At 47.2% G+C, this 17,883-nt stretch overlaps 1 protein-coding gene across 1 annotated transcript in view; it reads left to right on the top strand.

Moving 5' to 3' along the window:
* The window catches only part of SIK2 (salt inducible kinase 2), a 60,813-nt gene that overhangs the window by 29,251 nt on the left and 13,679 nt on the right, over positions 1–17,883 (top strand). Inside the window, 7 exon segments of the mRNA XM_087706527.1 lie at positions 1,497–1,589; positions 1,592–1,657; positions 8,867–8,890; positions 8,893–8,990; positions 11,743–11,866; positions 12,447–12,667; positions 17,003–17,155. Coding sequence (XP_087562653.1) covers positions 1,497–1,589; positions 1,592–1,657; positions 8,867–8,890; positions 8,893–8,990; positions 11,743–11,866; positions 12,447–12,667; positions 17,003–17,155 — 779 coding nt within the window.

The raw sequence follows: 17,883 nt of genomic DNA, 5'->3' as shown, positions 1-17,883 counted from the left end.
GAACCGGCAGCAACCCAGGCTGGCCACGCCCCTGGTTCCCCGGTCTCCACTGCTGTTGCCAGCGTGTTTTTTGCTAGGTTTTCATGGTCTTTGCGCATGCGCAGAAAAATTTACACTGAACTGCGCATCTGTGCGCAGTGAAGCACGCCTGAAGCAAACTGGTACTAGGAGCAGGTAGGAACCTACCCCTGACCCCCTACCCTCCTGGGGTTCAGAAGGACTTTAAAACTTGGCTTTTTTAAGTGGTGGCAGTGTAGTTTAGGGAAGATGGTGTCGGAGGGGGGAATGTAGTTCAGAAAAACAATACTAATAATAAATCTTATAAGCGGGTGTGAGAAGCATAACCAAAGGCCCTTCCTTAAGACTTCATTCTAGCTCCTGACGCATCTTCCTGTTTGCCATTTCGCCAAGCCCATAGCCGCTCTACCAGAAGATAGAAGGAGGAAGTGCCAGAAGGACATCTGGGATTTCTTTCTTGACTGCTATAGTAATAATAAGAACAATAAAAAATAATAATGAAAAAATCACAGGAAAAGATCTCGCTTGACTTGTAGCGGAAGTCCCCCTTCAGTAGATCTCGAATCCTGAAACTCTTAAAGGATTGCACCAGATAGCTGGGTTAGCCCTGCCAACAAGTACAACATTTTTTTACACTTTTTTATTTATATATATATAAATATACCTGTACAGCATTAAGGAGGGTTGAAAGCATTGAAGTCTTCCTCCCTCTGTTTCTCTCCCCCTCATTCTCTCTTCCCCCCTCTCTCTGTCCTCTCTTTCTCTCCCCCTCATTCTCTCTTCCCTCCCTCTCTCTCCATCCCTCTATTTCTCTCTTCCTCATTATCTCTTCTCCCTCCCTCGTTCTCTCTTCCCTCCCTCTCTTTCTGTCTCTTTTTCTTTCTCTCTCCCTCTCCCTTGTTCTCTTTTTCCCTTCTCTCTCTTCTCTCTCTCCCTCTCTCTTTCTCTCCTTCCCTTCTCCCTCTCCCTCCCTCTTTCTCCCCCCTCCCTCTTTCTTTTATTCCCCCTTTCTCTCTCCATCCCACCTCTCTCTCCCTCCACTTCTCTCTCCCCCCCCTCTCTCTTTCCCCCACCCCACCCGTTCCCAAGCACACACAGGAAATTCCAGGTGGCCTCCAAGCAACCCTTTTAGCGTCCTCGTTCTTGCAAAGAGCCAGGACAGAATGTCCTAGGAAGAAAGGCCGGGCCTTTCGCTCTTCCAGGGGGGAAATTGGCCGTCTCTCCTTTCTGGTTTCCATCAGGGCAGGCACTGGTGCATACGAATGCAGAAACCTCCACCTAGCTAGCTACGAAAATCTCTCAGCTCAGAGCACCCCCTCCTGCTGCCCGTTACAAGATGGTGCCATGCTCGGGCTTCTGAATTTGGGAGAGAGGAGAGTTCCCCCCCCCCAAAAAAAAAACCATGAGAAGCAACCCCCCCCCTCCCCACTGAGCTGCCTTTCTGTGCAATTCACCTTTTGCCTTTCCTCTTTCCGCAGATTACCTGGCCAATCGGGGACGTTTGAGCGAGACGGATGCCCGGCGCAAATTCTGGCAGATCCTCTCGGCTGTGGAATATTGTCACGGCCGGAAGTCGTACACCGGGATCTCAAAGCGGAGAATCTCCTACTTGATAACAACATGAATATTAAGATAGCAGGTATTCCCATAACGTGAATAGCTTCCGCATTGGGGGGGTGCGTGTGTGTGGACTGGTGTTTAGAGAGCCGAGGTGGCGCAGTGGTTAAATGCAGCACTGCAGGCTACTTCAGCTGACTGCAGTTCTGCAGTTCGGCGGTTCAAATCTCACCGGCTCAAGGTTGACTCAGCCTTCCATCCTTCCGAGGTGGGTGAAATGAGGACCCGGATTGTTGTGGGGGGCGATATATGGCTGACTCTGTAAACCGCTTAGAGAGGGCTGAAAGCCCTATGAAGCGGTATATAAGTCTAACTGCTATTGCTATGGCTATTGCTAGAGTGCTGTACTGCAGCCACTTCAGCTAACTGCAGTTCTGCAGTTCGGCTGTTCAAATCTCACCGGCTCAAGGTTGACTCAGCCTTCCATCCTTCCGAGGTGGGTGAAATGAGGACCCAGACTGTGGGGGGCGATATGCTGACTCTGTAAACCGCTTAGAGAGGGCTGAAAGCCCTATGAAGCGGTATATAAGTCTAACTGCTATTGCTATTTATTTATTTATAAAGAAAATCATAATTTTCAACGACAGCTTACAAACATTTTTTTAAAAACCGATATGAAGAGAGTAAAAACAATAGTGCCCCCCTCCCATCCCACTTGCACTCAGGAGGCTTAGTTAAAATTGGCCCTAAAGTCTTGCTACAAAAATGGCTCCTGCTTGATGCCTTCCCCTCTTCTTGGCCAAACCAGAGTCATTTTGAACGCTGTAGAGGTTTTTACTCCTGTTTGCAGCACCGTAGCAACCTCCTACTCTTCCCCCCTCCCCCCAGCCAGATGTGCAAGTTACAATCAAATTAATTAATTTGGAGGGTTTAAGAAAAGAAGAAGAAAAAGAAGAAGCAGCAAACTCAAAATGGAAACTTGGGTTATTTTAGCACGCTTGATTCCGTTTTAATTACAAATCTAAATACAGCAGATTGTTTGCCGCAGTAGGATAATTTCCCTCTGCCTCTGTATAATGCAAAAGGATTCGTGGATTTGCCTAACTAGAATTTTTTTTTAAAAAAAATATGAGAGGAACGAGAAGCGGGGAGATGTTTGAGCTTCGGAGGGTTTTTGTAACGCTGTCGAGTTCTTGGAAGAAATTATTTCTCGCAACTTTGGCAGAGAGTGCTTGGATCTAAGAAGGAGGAGGAACTGAGGGATTGACAGTGATAGGGAAAGCGGGAACGGATGCTAAAATGACTTCAAAGCATCTGGCTTTAGTAACAGAGGTCATATATTATCGCAGTTTAATTTTGCATCCAGGATAGGTTGAACCATGATCTAAAAAACATGGCTCCCAATTGGGTTTGGATAAAAATATTGTCACTTCTACTTGCTTGTAAAGGACCATCTTATGCTGTTTAGAGGATTCAATGTGTTTTGCAACTCTTGGCAGATACTTAATTCAACTCCAAAACAGAATCTATATATATATATAAAAGTGTATGTGTGTGTGTTTTCCAGCCTAACTGTGGAATGCCTCGAGCAATTTCAACCAAACTTGGTACATAGATAATTTACTCTCTGGAAACAAATACTGTGGGGATAAGACACCCCTAACACCCCTTGGAGTGTGTATTCGGTTAAGATACAGCCTGTTGTGCCTTAAAATGACTTCTACTGTGCAGCACAGGTTATCGGCTAGTCTAAAATAAAATAAGGAATGGCAGGTACATCCTGAACGGTTTTGTTTTTTTTTTTTAAATGAAGCCAGTCAAGGACACCATTGTCATAGTTTTGGAGAAGGTACAACTGAGTGTTGGATGTTAGTAACATCCTTGTTTGACGTAACTTGAAGAAGGAGGACCGAAAACTGCCCTTCTGTTTTTTTTTTGGCTCAATCGCAGCTTGTTTTAACTGCCTGATCAGAACTCCAGGCTATCATTTATGAAGCTGGCTTCTTTTTGTTGATCCCAGCAGAGATTGAAGATAATTTAGGGCGAAGATCTAGGCGAAGCCTATGCTGTAGGTGGAGATTGAAATCAAGGCACCCAGAAGCTGTTCCTTGTAGCCTCCAAACGTGGTTTAGCCTTAGATACGAATAAAGGAGGAGGGAGGGGAAAGAATCTACTTCTTTGTATGGAGATCAGCGAAATCCATTGGGTGTTTTTGCTGCCCAACAAGATAAATTCTTCCTTGCTTTCCCCACCCAGCGTTAATGCGAAGTGAAGCCTTGATGATGCCTGCAAGAAGTCTTGTAAAGACTGTATAATTGTCATCCCCGGCGTCTGCTGATAATGTCACATGGCATCGCTCGGTTGACTTCAAACCCAAGGAAGCAGCTCTGGGAAAGACGGAGGAGAGAAAACGTGTAGCTCAGGGTGGAACTGGGGAGTGCTCGGTGGTCTCTGAGCTTGGGGGTTTTCTTGCAAGAGGTTCCATGACCCAAGTAGGGAACATCTTCGGTGATAGAAAGGAGTGGGGGAGAAGGAGAAGAGGAAGAGGAGGAAGGACGGACGGACTGTGGGGTCCTTGATGATGTCTGAGCTTTGGTTTTCTTGCAGACGTTTCATGACCCAACTAGGGAACATCATCAGTGCTAGAAAGGAGGGGGTTTTATAGACAAGGGCCTTTTAGTGCTGATTCTGTTACCGTGTCAGGGGATGAAACATCTCAGAGAACAACAAGGGACCCCACAGCTCTGTGAAATTTACCCCTCCTGAAATCCACCAGGGATCAGATGTACGTTCACCCAAATACCCACCCACCCACCCACCCCCACATACACACACACACACCCCACACACACACAAAATGTATTTGACCCGAGAAGGGATTGGTTGCAAAAACCACTGCGGAGAATTTTATTTGCTTCTCTCTCTCTCTCTGGCTTTGTGCAAGAGAGAAATCAGGGCAGCCTCTTTAGAAAAGGCTCTCGATTTGCACGCCGGGGCGCCGCACAAGGCCGCGCCCAAGTTCTCGCCCTGCCAACAACGCGGGTGACTCCTTGACAGCGGGCGTGCGAAAAAGAACAGGCTGCCCGAGACAAACGAAAGACGCACTTCCGTGCCTCCTGGAGCCTTTCCCACCAAGGACTGTGCTGCGCTAGCTCGAATACCCTCCCTTCCCTTCCCTCCGGCAGCCTCCTTGCCGGAGGGCTGGCTGGCTGGGCGGGTGAGGTTAACCCGTGAAAGGGGACAAAACAGGCTCTTCTGGTTCCTCCCATCATCTCCTCTTCCCTTCACGGTCGGCTCCTCCTTGGCTCAGAAGTTCTGCCCTTTCGAACCTCCAGTTCTTTTTTCTTTTTCTTTTTTTTTGCAATGCTCAGGCCGTTTAGGAGGTGGAGATTTTAGGCATTCCTTGGAAAGGGGTGTGTGTGTGTGTGTGTGTTTGTGGATTGGCAGCAACAACAGATATTTGGGACCAGAAATGCTCCGTTGGCCGCCAGCTGATTAACGGCTTCCTTCTTGAGGCTTTCAAATTTGGAGAGGTCCGAAACCAGGCAGAGAAGATGTCCTGACTGAGGTGCTTCCCAAGAGCAGGAAACAAACTCCTTGTCCCAACAGTAAAAAACCCCTTTTATTAATTGACTGTGAATTCCACTCATTCACATCCACCGAAGTCTTTCAAGGGAGGATTTACAGCCACAGACCTTATCTGGCTTGGAGAGCTGCCAGGCCGATATCAGCAAAACTTGGCAAGGAGCCTCGGAGAGTCACGAGCCAATGAAGTGAACAAATTGTCTCCTGCAAACTCCACCTCCCCTTTCGCTCCTCTTTTATTTCCTCTGGAAGGGGCCATTCATCGTCCACCTGTGGCCTTACTCCCAAGTCGACCCCTGTTCTTTAGCTGCTCCCTTCGTCTGGCAACTCTGTGCATGCGCACACTGGGAACAGGCTCCAGATGTTCTTCTGCCCCATTGATGTCCGACTCCGAAGGCAGCTGATAACTGTCAGACGGCCCTGGCCCCTCTCTGCCTCCGATGCAGAGCCCTCGTCCGAGCCTTCCCCAGACTCCAGGACTGGCCCATCTTCCTCCCCAACCTCCTCACTGTCCGAAATCTGCTGTCAGCTCTGCTGGCGGGCCACAACAAAAGAAGATGAAGCAGAGGGAGGAGATGAAATCATTCTCCGTCCAAGCCTGGTGCCAGGTGACTTCCTGAGATATCCCACAGTTTCCTAGCAACGGTGGAAAAGTGGTTTGTTTTTTTTTCCCCTGTTCCCAGATTTATTTTTTCCCACGTCCCCATCTAGGCCACCGCGGGTCGCCTCCTTTCGAAATGCCAACTGGGCTCGGCTTCACTTTTTGAATCAAGTAGCAAGGGCAGCCAACGGGGGATCGGATCAGGCCTGCTAAAACCTCTTTTCGTATCCTTAGCAAAGCTTGCAACGGTTAGGTGTCTCTGAAGAATGTCAGTCCTTCAGCTCATGGTTGTCCCAAAGATTTCTCCCACCCATCCAAAAATAAAAAAGGCAGCTGGACTTCCAACTCTGCTATTGTATTATATTGTATTGTAAGAAGAACTGAAGAAGCTTCTTGGGTGGAGAAGCGAAACGTTTTTTGGAAAAAAACACCAAGAAGATCTAATTGTCTTTTACGGGGGGGGGGGCGGAACCCCCCCCCCATTTCTGATCTCCAGTGGTTACAGAGGCCGAGTCTTCCAAGAACATTACATTTTCATAGCGTTTAAACAAAAATGTTTAAGTGACGTGGCAGGAAGGGATGTTGAATTTGGCTCCTGGGGGTTAGAGACTGGTGTGTTTCTGCACATGTTAGACTCCGTTTCCCATAATCCTAGCCAAAGGCCAAGAACCTGGGCAGAATACAGCATATCTTCAGAAGGACGTTTGCATTATCTACCATGGATATCCTCATGAGCGTCTAGGCACGTGCACAGATTCTCCAGAGAATTTTTAGCATTTTGTTTATTTATGGTTTGATAACCCGGCATAATTTCTAGCATTGGATTTTCCCCCTTACCAGAGGGAGTCCCCTTGTGGAGTACTGTGAAGCCATTACCATAGCAACTCTATTGCGCTGTACAGTAGAAGTCATTTTACGGCAGTGCAGTAGAAGCGATTTTACACCAGTACATTAGAAGCTATTTTATGCCAGTACAGTAGAAGCCATTTTACGGCACAACAGACTGTATCTTAACACACACCCCGAGGGGTTTTAGGGGTGTCTTACCCCCCACAGTATTTGTTTCCAGAGAGTAAGTCATCTGTATACCAACTTTGGTTGAAATGGCTCCAGGCATTCCAGAGTTATGCTGGGGGACACACGCACAGACACACACACACAGAGCCGTTTATATAAATATATATAGAGAGAGATTAAACTTAGATGCCACACATCTCACCCAGGGAGGCTTTAAATGGCTTATGATCAATAACAGCAAAATAAAACAGAACAAATAAACATTAGCAGTAAAATTGATTTAAAATTGACAAAGATGGGGAAAGAAAGACGCAAGAAGGAGGAGGGGGCGTCCTTATTCTTAGCCCATTAATCCCCTCCGCTTCATTATCCATGCAATTTCAGTGCCAACAGAAATTCCTTCTTGCACCCGAGGGAGTGTCAACAGTTGTACTTGAATCATTTTTTTTAAAGAAAGAGGGGGGGGGGTTATGAAATGTAACCTTCCCTCTTAAAAAATAATAAGAGACCCAAAGGGCATTTCAGCGGCCGGAGGCTGGCCGGCTTCCCCCCTTTGCCGAATCTATCTTAGAATATGGATTTGCCGAGAGGAAGAGCGAGCTCTCCCGCTGATCTGCCGAGGCTTAACGTCTGACAGCCACGAGGGGTGAGATTAATGCACCTTTTCCTCTCGTTCAGCATCTGGGAAGGTGCGGGGTAGGGAGGGAAGCTGGTCACGGGGTCCAGGATCCCCTGCAGCTTGGATCCTAGGACCTTATTGTGGGATTTCCAATTTTTTTTTTTTTGTTCCTGGAGGAAACGTGGCAGATAAAGGAGGCAGCCTTCCCACTGCTGGGCTATTCTGAGAGTTGAAGTCCCTCCGTCTTAAAATGGCTGCAGTTGGGAAATGCCATTGTAAACGGTTGGGCTTCAAGGAAACCAGGACGGGCAAAGCATTTAGAAAGGAAAGCCTCCTTTTACAAAATTATCCGGAGCCCAGGAGAAAGGAAGGAGGGAAGGGAGGGAGGGAGGGAGGGTGGGTAAAGGAAAGGAAAAAGGGGTGGGTGGGAATGAGAGAGAGGGAAGGAAGGAGAGGGAGGAGGAAGGGAAAGAAGGAAGGAGATGGGAATGGGAGGGAGGGAGGAAGGGGAGGGGGAGGAAGGGAAAGAAGGAAGCAGATGGGAATGGGAGGAAGAAGGGAGATGGGAGGAAGGAGAGAGGGAGGAAGGGAAAGAAGGAAGCAGATGGGAATGGGAGGAAGGAAAGAAGGAGAGTGAGATGGGAGGAAGGAAGGAAGAGGAAAGGAAAAAAGGGGTGGGCGGGAATGAGAGAGGGAAGGAAGGAGAGGGAGGAGGAAGGGAAAGAAGGAAGGAGATGGGAATGGGAGGAAGGAAGGAAGGAAGGAAGGAAGGAAAGAGAGTGAGATGGGAGGAAGGAAGGAAGGAAAGGAGGGAGGAAGGGAAAGAAGGAAGCAGATGGGAATGGGAGGAAGGAAAGAAGGAGAGTGAGATGGGAGGAAGGAAGGAAGGAAGGGTAAAGGAAAGGAAAAAGGGGTGGGCAGGAATGAGAGAGGGAAGGAAGAAGAGGGAGGGAAAGAAGGAAGGAGATGGGAATGGGAGGAAAGGAAGGAGAGAGGGAGGAAGGGAAAGAAGGAAGCAGATGGGAATGGGAGGAAGGAAGGAGAGGGAGAGGAAGGGAAAGGAAGGAAGCAGATGGAAAATGGGAGGAAACGAGAGAAGGATGGGAGGAAGGAAGGAGAGGGATGAGGAAGGGAAAGAAGGAAAGAGGATGGGAATGGGAGGAAGGAAGGAGGGAGAGATGGGAGGGAGGAGGAAGGGAAGGAAGGGAGATTGGAGGTGGAAGGAAAAATGGGAGGGGACAGAGGAAAGGAAGGAAGAGGGAAAGGAAAAAGGTGAGGGAGGAGGGAGAGAGAGAGGAAGGAGGGAAAGGAAGGAGATGTGAAGGAATGAAGGGCTCTTTTCACAAAGTGATCCAGAACCCAGGAATTGGGCTGGATCCATGAAAGGTTCTTGACACCTGCCGGGTAGAAAAGAGGCTCTCTTGTCAATCTGGGTTGTTTTTTTTTCCCTTCTTCTTTTTCCTCTGCAGATTTTGGGTTTGGAAACTTCTACAAAGCGGGGAGCCTCTGACCACGTGGTGCGGAAGTCCACCTTACGCAGCTCCCGAGGTCTTTGAAGGCCAGCAGTACGAGGGGCCGCAGCTGGACATTTGGTACCTGCCTCTCTTGTCTTTGTTGAAGCCCCCTGCACCTTTCCTCCTCCCATTCGGATTCTCTGAATTGCTAAAAAAAAATACCTTTCTCCTTTCTCCTCTCCCTCTCTCTTCCTTCCTCTCTCTCCCCTCCCTCTCTCCCTCTTTCTCCCTTCCTCCCTCCCCTTCCTCCCTCTCTTCCTCCCTCTCTCCCTTCCTCTCTCTCTCTTCCTCCCCCTCTCTCCCCTTCCCTCCCTGCCTTCCTCTCTCTCCCCTCCCCTCCTCTCCCCTTCCCTCTCTTCCTCTCTCCCTCCCTTCCTCTCTCTCTCCCCCTCCCTCCCTCTATCTCCCCTTCCCTCCCTCTCTTCCTCCCCCTCTCTCTCCCTTCCTCTCTCTCCCCCCCTCCCTCCCTCTCGTCTCTCTCCCTTCCCTCCCTCCCTCCCTCTCTCTCTCCTCCATCTCTCTCTTCTTTCCTCTCTCCCTTCCTCCCTCCCCCTCTCCCTCCCTCCATCCTGAATCTGGATCAAGCTGTGCTGGTGTGTCAATGCTGGGTTTAGCAGATTAAGTTCTTCCCCCTTGGGAGATCCAACCAGATTCTCAAAGGCTGGAGGGGTTTGCCTGCTGGCTTTCTAGGGGGAAGAAGGTCAAAAGGCCTTTGGCACTCCTGCTTCTGGGACCGGACCAGGCCCTGGGCCGCCGCCTTCCTTCATGCAGCTCTTGGGGGGAAAAGAAACACGGAGGGGAATCCAGAATCCCTCAGAAGAGTCCAGGGCCTTGTGGTGTGTGTGTTTTTTTTAAATGACATAGGATAAGGGACCTTGGAGGTCTTCTAGTCCAACCCCCTGCCTAGGCAGGAAACCCTGTACCGTTTCAGACAAATGGCTATACAGCATCTTCTTAAAGACTTCCAGTGTTGGAGCCTTCACAACTTCTGCAGGCAATTTCTGTTCCACTGATTAATTGTCCTCACTGTCAGGAAACTTCTCCTCAGTTCTAAGTTGCTTCTCTCCTTGATTAGTTTCCACCCATTGCTTCTTGTTCTACCAGCAGGTGCCCTGGAGAATAGTTTGACTCCCTCTTCTTTGTGGCAACCCCTGAGATATTGAAAGACTGCTATCATGTCTCCCCTGGTCCTTCTTTCATAAACTAGATATACCCAGTTCCTGCAACCGTTCTTAATTATCTTTTATTCTCCAGTCCCCTAAATCCTCTTCGTTGCTCTTCTCTGCACTCTTCCTAGAGTCTCCACATCTTTGCTACATCCTGGAGACCAAAACAGGGTTTGAAAGAACGCCTTGAAAGACGGTTGCTGCTCTTTCTCTCCACTAATTGGGTCTCTCGGGGGATTAGAAGGGCTTCTGCAGGCGCTTGGGGGTTGGAGGCAAAGTCCTCCATCCTTTTGGGTCACGCCAGGCTAGGGGAGGGAAGAACACGGGGCCGTCCAGAGCCTCCTCTTCCTTTCCAGCAGCCTCAGCCTATCTGCCGATGGGATCTCTCGCAGGCCTGCAGGATGTAAGGAGGGTCAGGACCAAAGGCCTCCTTTGAAGTTGGTCCTCCGGAAGCGCCCATCCTCTTCCCCCCCCCCCCGCCGCCGCTGAGCAAGCGAGCCCATTTCTCCCATCAGGGCTCCGTAAGGAGGAGCAGCTGCCCCCCCCCCTGCCCCGTGCTTCCCTGCCCCTCACTTGCAAACAAACCCTCTGGACGCCCTCAAACACACCCGAGGGCTCAAACACGGAACCTCACGCTCTCTCTGCACGCGTGCCAAAACAAGGAGGATTGATGGCGGGAGCTGTTGACTTGGCTGGGCTGCTAACAAAAACATCCTGCCTGATGGATCCCAGAAGGAAAGAATGTGCCTCAGAGCACGGAGATCGGTGGTGGGGCGGGGCGGTGGGGGTGTCTTTGCTGACACAACCGCTCAGGATGTTTGCTCCCTAAGGGTGGCTTTGATAGGAACCAGAGCAGGTCAGAGAAGGGCTCGGCCAGGTGTTGGAGAACTGGGAAGGAAGGAAGGAGAGGGAAAATGGGAGGGAGGGAAGGAGAGAAGGAAGAGTAAAGGAAAGGAAAATGATGGGAGGGGGGGAGAGGAAAGGAAGGAGATGGGAGGGGGAGGAAGGAAAGAGGAGGAGGGGAAGGAGGGAGAGGGGAATGGGGGGAGAGAGGAAGGAAGGAGAGAAGGAAAGGAAAATAGGAGGGAGGAATGAGGAAGGAAAGATGGAGATGAGAATGGGAGGAAGGAAGGAAGGAGAGGAAAAATGGGAGGGAGGAAAAGAAGGAAGAGTAAAGGAAAATGATGGGAGGGAGGGAGAGGAAAGGAAGGAGATGAGAGTGGGGAGGAAAGAAAGAGCGGGAAGGGAAGGAAGGAGATGGGAATGGGAAGAAGGAAGGAAAGAGGGAGGAGGAAGGAAACGAAAATGGGAGGGAGGAAAGGAAGGAATGAGGAAGGGAAGGAAGGCGATGGGAATGGGAAGAAGAAGGAGGAGGAGGAAGGAAAAGAAGGATGGAGATGAGAATGGGAAGGAGGGAAGGAAGGGAATGGGAAGAAAGGAAGGAGAGCGAAAATAGAAGGGAAGGAAGGAAGAGTAAAGGAAAGGAAAATGATGGGAGGGAGAGGAAAGGAAGGAGATGAGAGTGGGGAGGAAGGAAAGAGTGAGAAGGGAAGGAAGGAAGGAGATGGGAATTCGGAAGGAAAACGAAACATGAGACAGTGGCTGCTGTGTTTGGAGCAGGGTTGTGGTGATGTGACCTTGTGTCCCTCTGATCCTCTTTTGCAGAGCATGGGCGTGGTCCTCTACGTCTTGGTTTGTGGAGCTCTGCCCTTCGATGGACCCACCCTCCCCATCCTGCGGCAGAGAGTTCTGGAAGGAAGGTTCCGCATCCCCTACTTCATGTCTGAAGGTACAGCGCCCCCCCCCCCCTGTTTTCGGCCTCTTTCCGCCTTCCATCCCCTACGGATTCTCACCTGCTGCAAGTGATGGAAGTCCCAGAAGTCCCAGAGACCCACTTTCTTTTTTATCTTTCTGGGCGTTGATGACAAGAGGAAGTGATGTAATTACTACTTAATACAATAGGATATTGACTATGTAATAATATACATGTGATTTATATGTTATGAAAATGGAAAATAAAAAAGTATATTTTTTAAAAAAATCAAAGCGGTTAGTTTAGCCATCTTTGCTCACTCCCTCAAGTTTTGCAGCCATTTGTCCATTGACGTTTCTCTTAACGACCGTGTCACTGAGTGACGGAGCTGTTGGTCCCAATAGGGGCCGTTAAGGGGTGGATCGCCTGTATTAATGGCTTGTAATGCGCAGATGATGTAATGCACAAAGGTTTGGGTCATCACTGATCGAAATGTTGTTTTTAATATATGCCGATCAGTGAACATTCAGAAGTGACAGTAAATTCTTCTGTCCTGTATCGAGACGCTTTCCCTTCCTGTATCCAACTCTCTTTCTCTTTTTTGGGGCCTGCGCAGAGTGCGAGCATCTCATCCGGAGGATGCTGGTTCTGGATCCATCCAAGAGACTCAGCATTGCTCAGATTAAGGAGCACAAGTGGATGTTGATAGAGGTTCCGGTCCAAAGACCCGCGCTCTACTCCCAGGGGCAAGAGAACGGACCTCCCATCGGGGAATACAACGAGCAGGTCCTGAGGTTGATGCACAGCCTGGGAATCGACCAGCAAAAAACCATCGAGGTAACAACAATCTCCGGCATTGACGGACTATTTAATCCAGGGGTCACCAAAAGTGGCAGCTTGGAGACCTGTGGACTTCAACTCCCAGAATTCCCCAGGCAGCATGCTTTAAAATGTCTGGATTTCACACCTGGCTGGGGAATTCTGGGAGTTGTAGGTAGGTAGGTAGGTAGGTAGGTAGGTAGGTAGGTAGATAGATGATAGATAGATGATAGATAGATAGATGATAGATAGATAGATAGATAGATAGATAGATAGATAGATAGATAGATAGATAGATAGATAGATAGATAGATAGATAGATAGATGATAGATAGATAGATGATAGATAGATAGATGATAGATAGATAGATAGATAGATAGATAGATAGATAGATAGATAGATAGATAGATAGATAGATGATAGATAGATAGATGATAGATAGATAGATAGATGATAGATAGATGATAGATAGATAGATGATAGATAGATAGATAGATAGATAGATAGATAGATAGATAGATTGATAGATAGATAGATAGATGATAGATAGATAGATAGATAGATAGATAGATAGATGATAGATAGATAGATGATAGATAGATAGATAGATAGATGATAGATAGATAGATAGATAGATAGATGATAGATAGATAGATAGATAGATAGATAGATAGATAGATAGATAGATAGATAGATGATAGATAGATAGATAGATAGATAGATAGATAGATGATAGATAGATAGATAGGTAGATGATAGATGATAGATAGATAGATAGATAGATAGATAGATAGATAGATAGATAGATAGATAGATAGATAGATAGATGATAGATAGATAGATAGATGATAGATAGATGATAGATAGATAGATAGATGATAGATAGATAGATAGATAGATAGATAGATAGATAGATAGATAGATAGATAGATAGATAGATGATAGATAGATAGATAGATAGATAGATAGAGCCAAGGTGGCGCAGTGGTTAAATGCAGCACTGCAGGCTACTGCTAGATCAGCAGGTCAGTGGTTCAAATCTCACCGGCTCAGGGTTGACTCAGCCTTCCATCCTTCCGAGGTGGGTAAAATGAGGACCCAGATTGTTGGGGGCAATATGCTGACTCTCTGTAAACCGCTTAGAGAGGCCTGAAAGGCCTATGAAGCGGTATATAAGTCTACTACTGCTATTGCTATAGATAGATAGATAGATTGATAGATAGATGATAGATAGATGATAGATAGATAGATAGATAGATGATAGATAGATGATTGATAGATAGATAGATGATCGATCGATCGATCGATAGATAGATAGATAGATAGATAGATAGATGATAGATGATTGATAGATAGATAGATAGATGATTGATAGATGATTGATAGATACATAGATAATAGAGATAAATAGATATAGATAGATAGATTTGGGGGAGGGGAATATATATCAGAACTGGGGGGAAAAATAGGTACTTTTCCTTTCATGTTTTTCCCCCCATCCTAACCACAACTTTTGGAAATTCCCTCCAAGCCACCCGGATCGCTATTTCCTTTCTTTTAAAAAGGGGCCGGTTCTCATGATTGCAGGAACCTTTTAATCCCTCCCGCTTAAACCCCAGGAACACTTCTTTAAAAAGTTTCACGCCCGAGGTTTCGCATCCCAAAGGACAAGTAGCCGTTGTTTTCTCCAGGAAGTTCTGGGAAGCCATGAGGAGCCGGGGAGCAAAACAGGAAATCCAACCCTCTTTGCGCATCACCACTTCTTCCCGGCCCCAAGAAAGTCCCGTCTGCTTAAAAAGCCTGCAGAGCCGCCTTTTAATGATTATTTTCGCTCTCTGGGCTAGGATTCCAAAGGGAGCTTCTTTCCAGAAATAAATACACTCCGAGGGCTCCCGACGGACTCTGTGCAATCCCTTCCTGAGAGCCGGTCGATATTTTTAGCTGGTGTGGAGCCTGCAATATTAATGCTTCCTGCCAGCAACTCCAGCAGGGGGTGTGGGGGGGGGGGAGAGAGGTTAGGAGGAGGGTAGGAGGATGTACATCAATGAAACTTGGAGCTTCGCTTCTCTCTGGGCCTCGGAATTGAGAAAGACCCAACTGGAGTTGGGTTTTGCTTTATGCAGGGATCCGAAGACCTGAGTTGGTGGGGTTCAGCTTCCCTCTGCAAAAGAGGGGTGGGGGGGGGTTGGAAAAGCCCCAACAGCCACAGGGTGTAAGAGTCCGGTGTCCCCCATTAGGTTGAAACGATTGGGGTACACTTCAGGTAAAGCCTGTAGAGATTCTCCCTCCCCCAGGTTGTCCCAAAGGTGCTTTTTTTTTCCAAGAGGCAAGTGGACTTTCTCATTTTTCTTTGAAGGCGTTTCTCTTCTCATCCAAGAAGCTTCTTCAGCTCTGATTGGATGGTGGGGAACGGAAGGATTGATACTCCTTGCAGACAGCTGCTCATTTGCATCCTTTAAGAGGGTCCCTGAGGCCACTTGGAGGTTTATCGGGGTCACCTGAGCGATGCAAATGGTTCCTGTAGTCTGCAATTTTTCCCCCTCTGGAAATCCCTTCCTCCTCCCACATCCTTCAAAGGGTCTCCATCCCAAATTATATAGCTAAAGGTTTGTAGAGATTCTCCATCATTCAGGTCACGGTTGTCCCAAAGGGGCTTTTTTAAAGAGGCAACTGGATTTTCTTGTTTTGTTTTCATTTGAAGAAGTTTCCCTTCTCACCCAAGAAGCTTCTTCAGCTCTGACTGGATGGTGGGGAACGGAAGGATTGATCCTCCTTGCAGACAGCTGATCCTTTGCATCCTTTCAGAGGGTCCTTGAGGCCACTTGGAGGTTTATCTGTGTCCTCAGGGTCACCTGGGTGGTGCAAACGGTTCCTGTAGTCTGCAATTTTTCCCCCTCTGGAAATCCATTCTTTCTCCCACCCCATTCCAAGGGTCTTCATCCCAAATTGCATAGCTAAAAAGTCATCCAGGTCGTGGTTGCCCGAAAGGTGCTTTTACAAGCAACAGCTGGAGTTCCTTGTTTTTTTCCTCTTTCGAAGACGTTTCGCTTCTCATCCAAGAAGCTTCTTCAGCTCTGAAAAGACAGTGGGGAATGGAAGGATTTATTGCAGGCCACAGGAACCATTTGAATTGAATTGAATTTTATTATTTGTATGCCGCCCTTCTCCGGGAAGGACTCAGAGCGGCGAACAACTCAAAAAGGGGAACATAGAACAGAATACAGATAATTAAAATAAGCAAGAATCACGCAACCACACAAGTCGAGAGGGGAAGGGGAACTCATCAACCCCAGGCCTGCCGGCACAGCCAGGTTTTGACGGCTTTTCGGAAGGCCTGGAGAGAGGCGAGGGTCCGAATCCCTGCGGGGAGTTCGTTCCAGAGGGCCGGAGCTGCCACAGAGAAGGCCCTCCCCCGGGTAGTAGCCAGAGGCCACTCAGGTGACCCTGAGGACACAGATAAGCTTCCAAGTGCTTCAAGGACCCTCTAGAACAGTGTTTCTCAACCTTGGCAACTTGAAGATGTCCGGACTTCAACTCCCAGAATTCCCCAGCCAGCGAATGCTGGCTGGGGAATTCTGGGAGTTGAAGTCCGGACATCTTCAAGTTGCCAAGGTTGAGAAACACTGATCTAGAATATGAACATCTGCATAAAATTCCTTCCTATGCAAGGATTGAGGAACATTTGAAGTGTCTAGGACAGTGTTTCTCAACCTTGGCAACTTGAAGATGTCCAGACTTCAACTCCCAGAATTCCCCAGCCAGCGAATGCTGGCTGGGGAATTCTGGGAGTTGAAGTCCGGACATCTTCAAGTTGCCAAGGTTGAGAAACACTGATCTAGAATATGAACATCTGCATAAAATTCCTTCCTATGCAAGGATTGAGGAACATTTGAAGTGTCTAGGACAGTGTTTCTCAACCTTGGCAACTTGAAGATGTCCAGACTTCAACTCCCAGAATTTCCCAGCCAGCGAATGCTGGCTGGGGAATTCTGGGAGTTGAAGTCCGGACATCTTCAAGTTGCCAAGGTTGAGAATCACTGCTCTAGAAGGATGCAAATGACCAGCCGTCTGCAAGGAGTATCAATCCTTCCCTTCCCCACCATCCGGTTAGAGCTGAAGAAGCTTCTTGGAGGAGAAGCGAAACCCCGTCCTAAGTCACTTTAGTGCCAGTGCCATTGTAACTTCGGTCACTAAACGAATGGTTGTAACTCGAGGACTGCACCTTGATTCAGGGGAGCTCTGCGCCATCCCGGGGGCAAAAGGCCTTGGGGCAGGATCCGATGCCCCGAAGGACGCCGGGGAAGAGGAATCGGTGCCCTGAGTTAACTCTCGGATGCCTCTTTCCTTCTCAGTCCCTGCAGGATAAGAGCTACAACCACTTTGCTGCCATCTACTACCTGCTGGTGGAGAGGCTGAAGTCCCACCGCAGTAGCTTCCCCGTCGATCAGCGGTTGGACTCTCGCCAGCGGCGGCCCAGCACCATCGCCGAACAAACAGTCGCCAAGGTAAAAAAAAAACTGGCCCCTGTTCTAGAGCAGTTGGACAATCTAGAACACAGAAGAGTGTGTTCTATTCTATTCTTCTATTTATATTCTATTCTGTTCTTCTATTTATATTCTATTATATTCTTCTATTCTACTATTCTTCTATTCTATTCTTCTATTTATATTCTGTTCTGTTCTTCTATTCTATTTTTCTATTCTATTCTATTCTTCTACTATTCTATTCTACTATTCTTCTATTCTACTATTTTATTCTTCTATTTATATTCTAGTCTATTCTTCTATTCTTCTACTATTCTTCTATTCTTCTATTTATATTCTATTCCTCTATTCTACTATTTTATTCTTCTATTTATATTCTATTCTATTCTACTATTCTTCTATTCTTCTATTTATATTCTATTCTGTTCTTCTATTTTTCTATTCTACTATTATTCTGTTCTGTTCTTCTATTCTGTTCTATTTTTCTATTCTATTCTTCTACTATTCTATTCTTCTACTATTCTATTCTTCTATTTATATTCTATTCTACTATTCTATTCCTCTATTCTTCTACTATTTTATTGTTCTATTTATATTCTATTCTTCTATTTATATTCTGTTCTATTTTTCTATTCTACTATTCTGTCCTGTTCTTCTATTCTGTTCTATTTTTCTATTCTATTCTTCTATTCTTCTACTATTCTATTCTTCTATTTTTCTATTCTATTCTTCTACTATTCTGTTCCTCT

This window comes from Thamnophis sirtalis, unplaced genomic scaffold, assembly GCF_051295495.1.
Source record: "Thamnophis sirtalis isolate CommonGarterSnake01/CBP01778 unplaced genomic scaffold, rThaSir2_p1.2 scaffold_2, whole genome shotgun sequence".
Classification (NCBI taxonomy): domain Eukaryota; kingdom Metazoa; phylum Chordata; class Lepidosauria; order Squamata; family Natricidae; genus Thamnophis; species Thamnophis sirtalis.
This window is presented reverse-complemented; position numbering and strand designations above follow the sequence as displayed.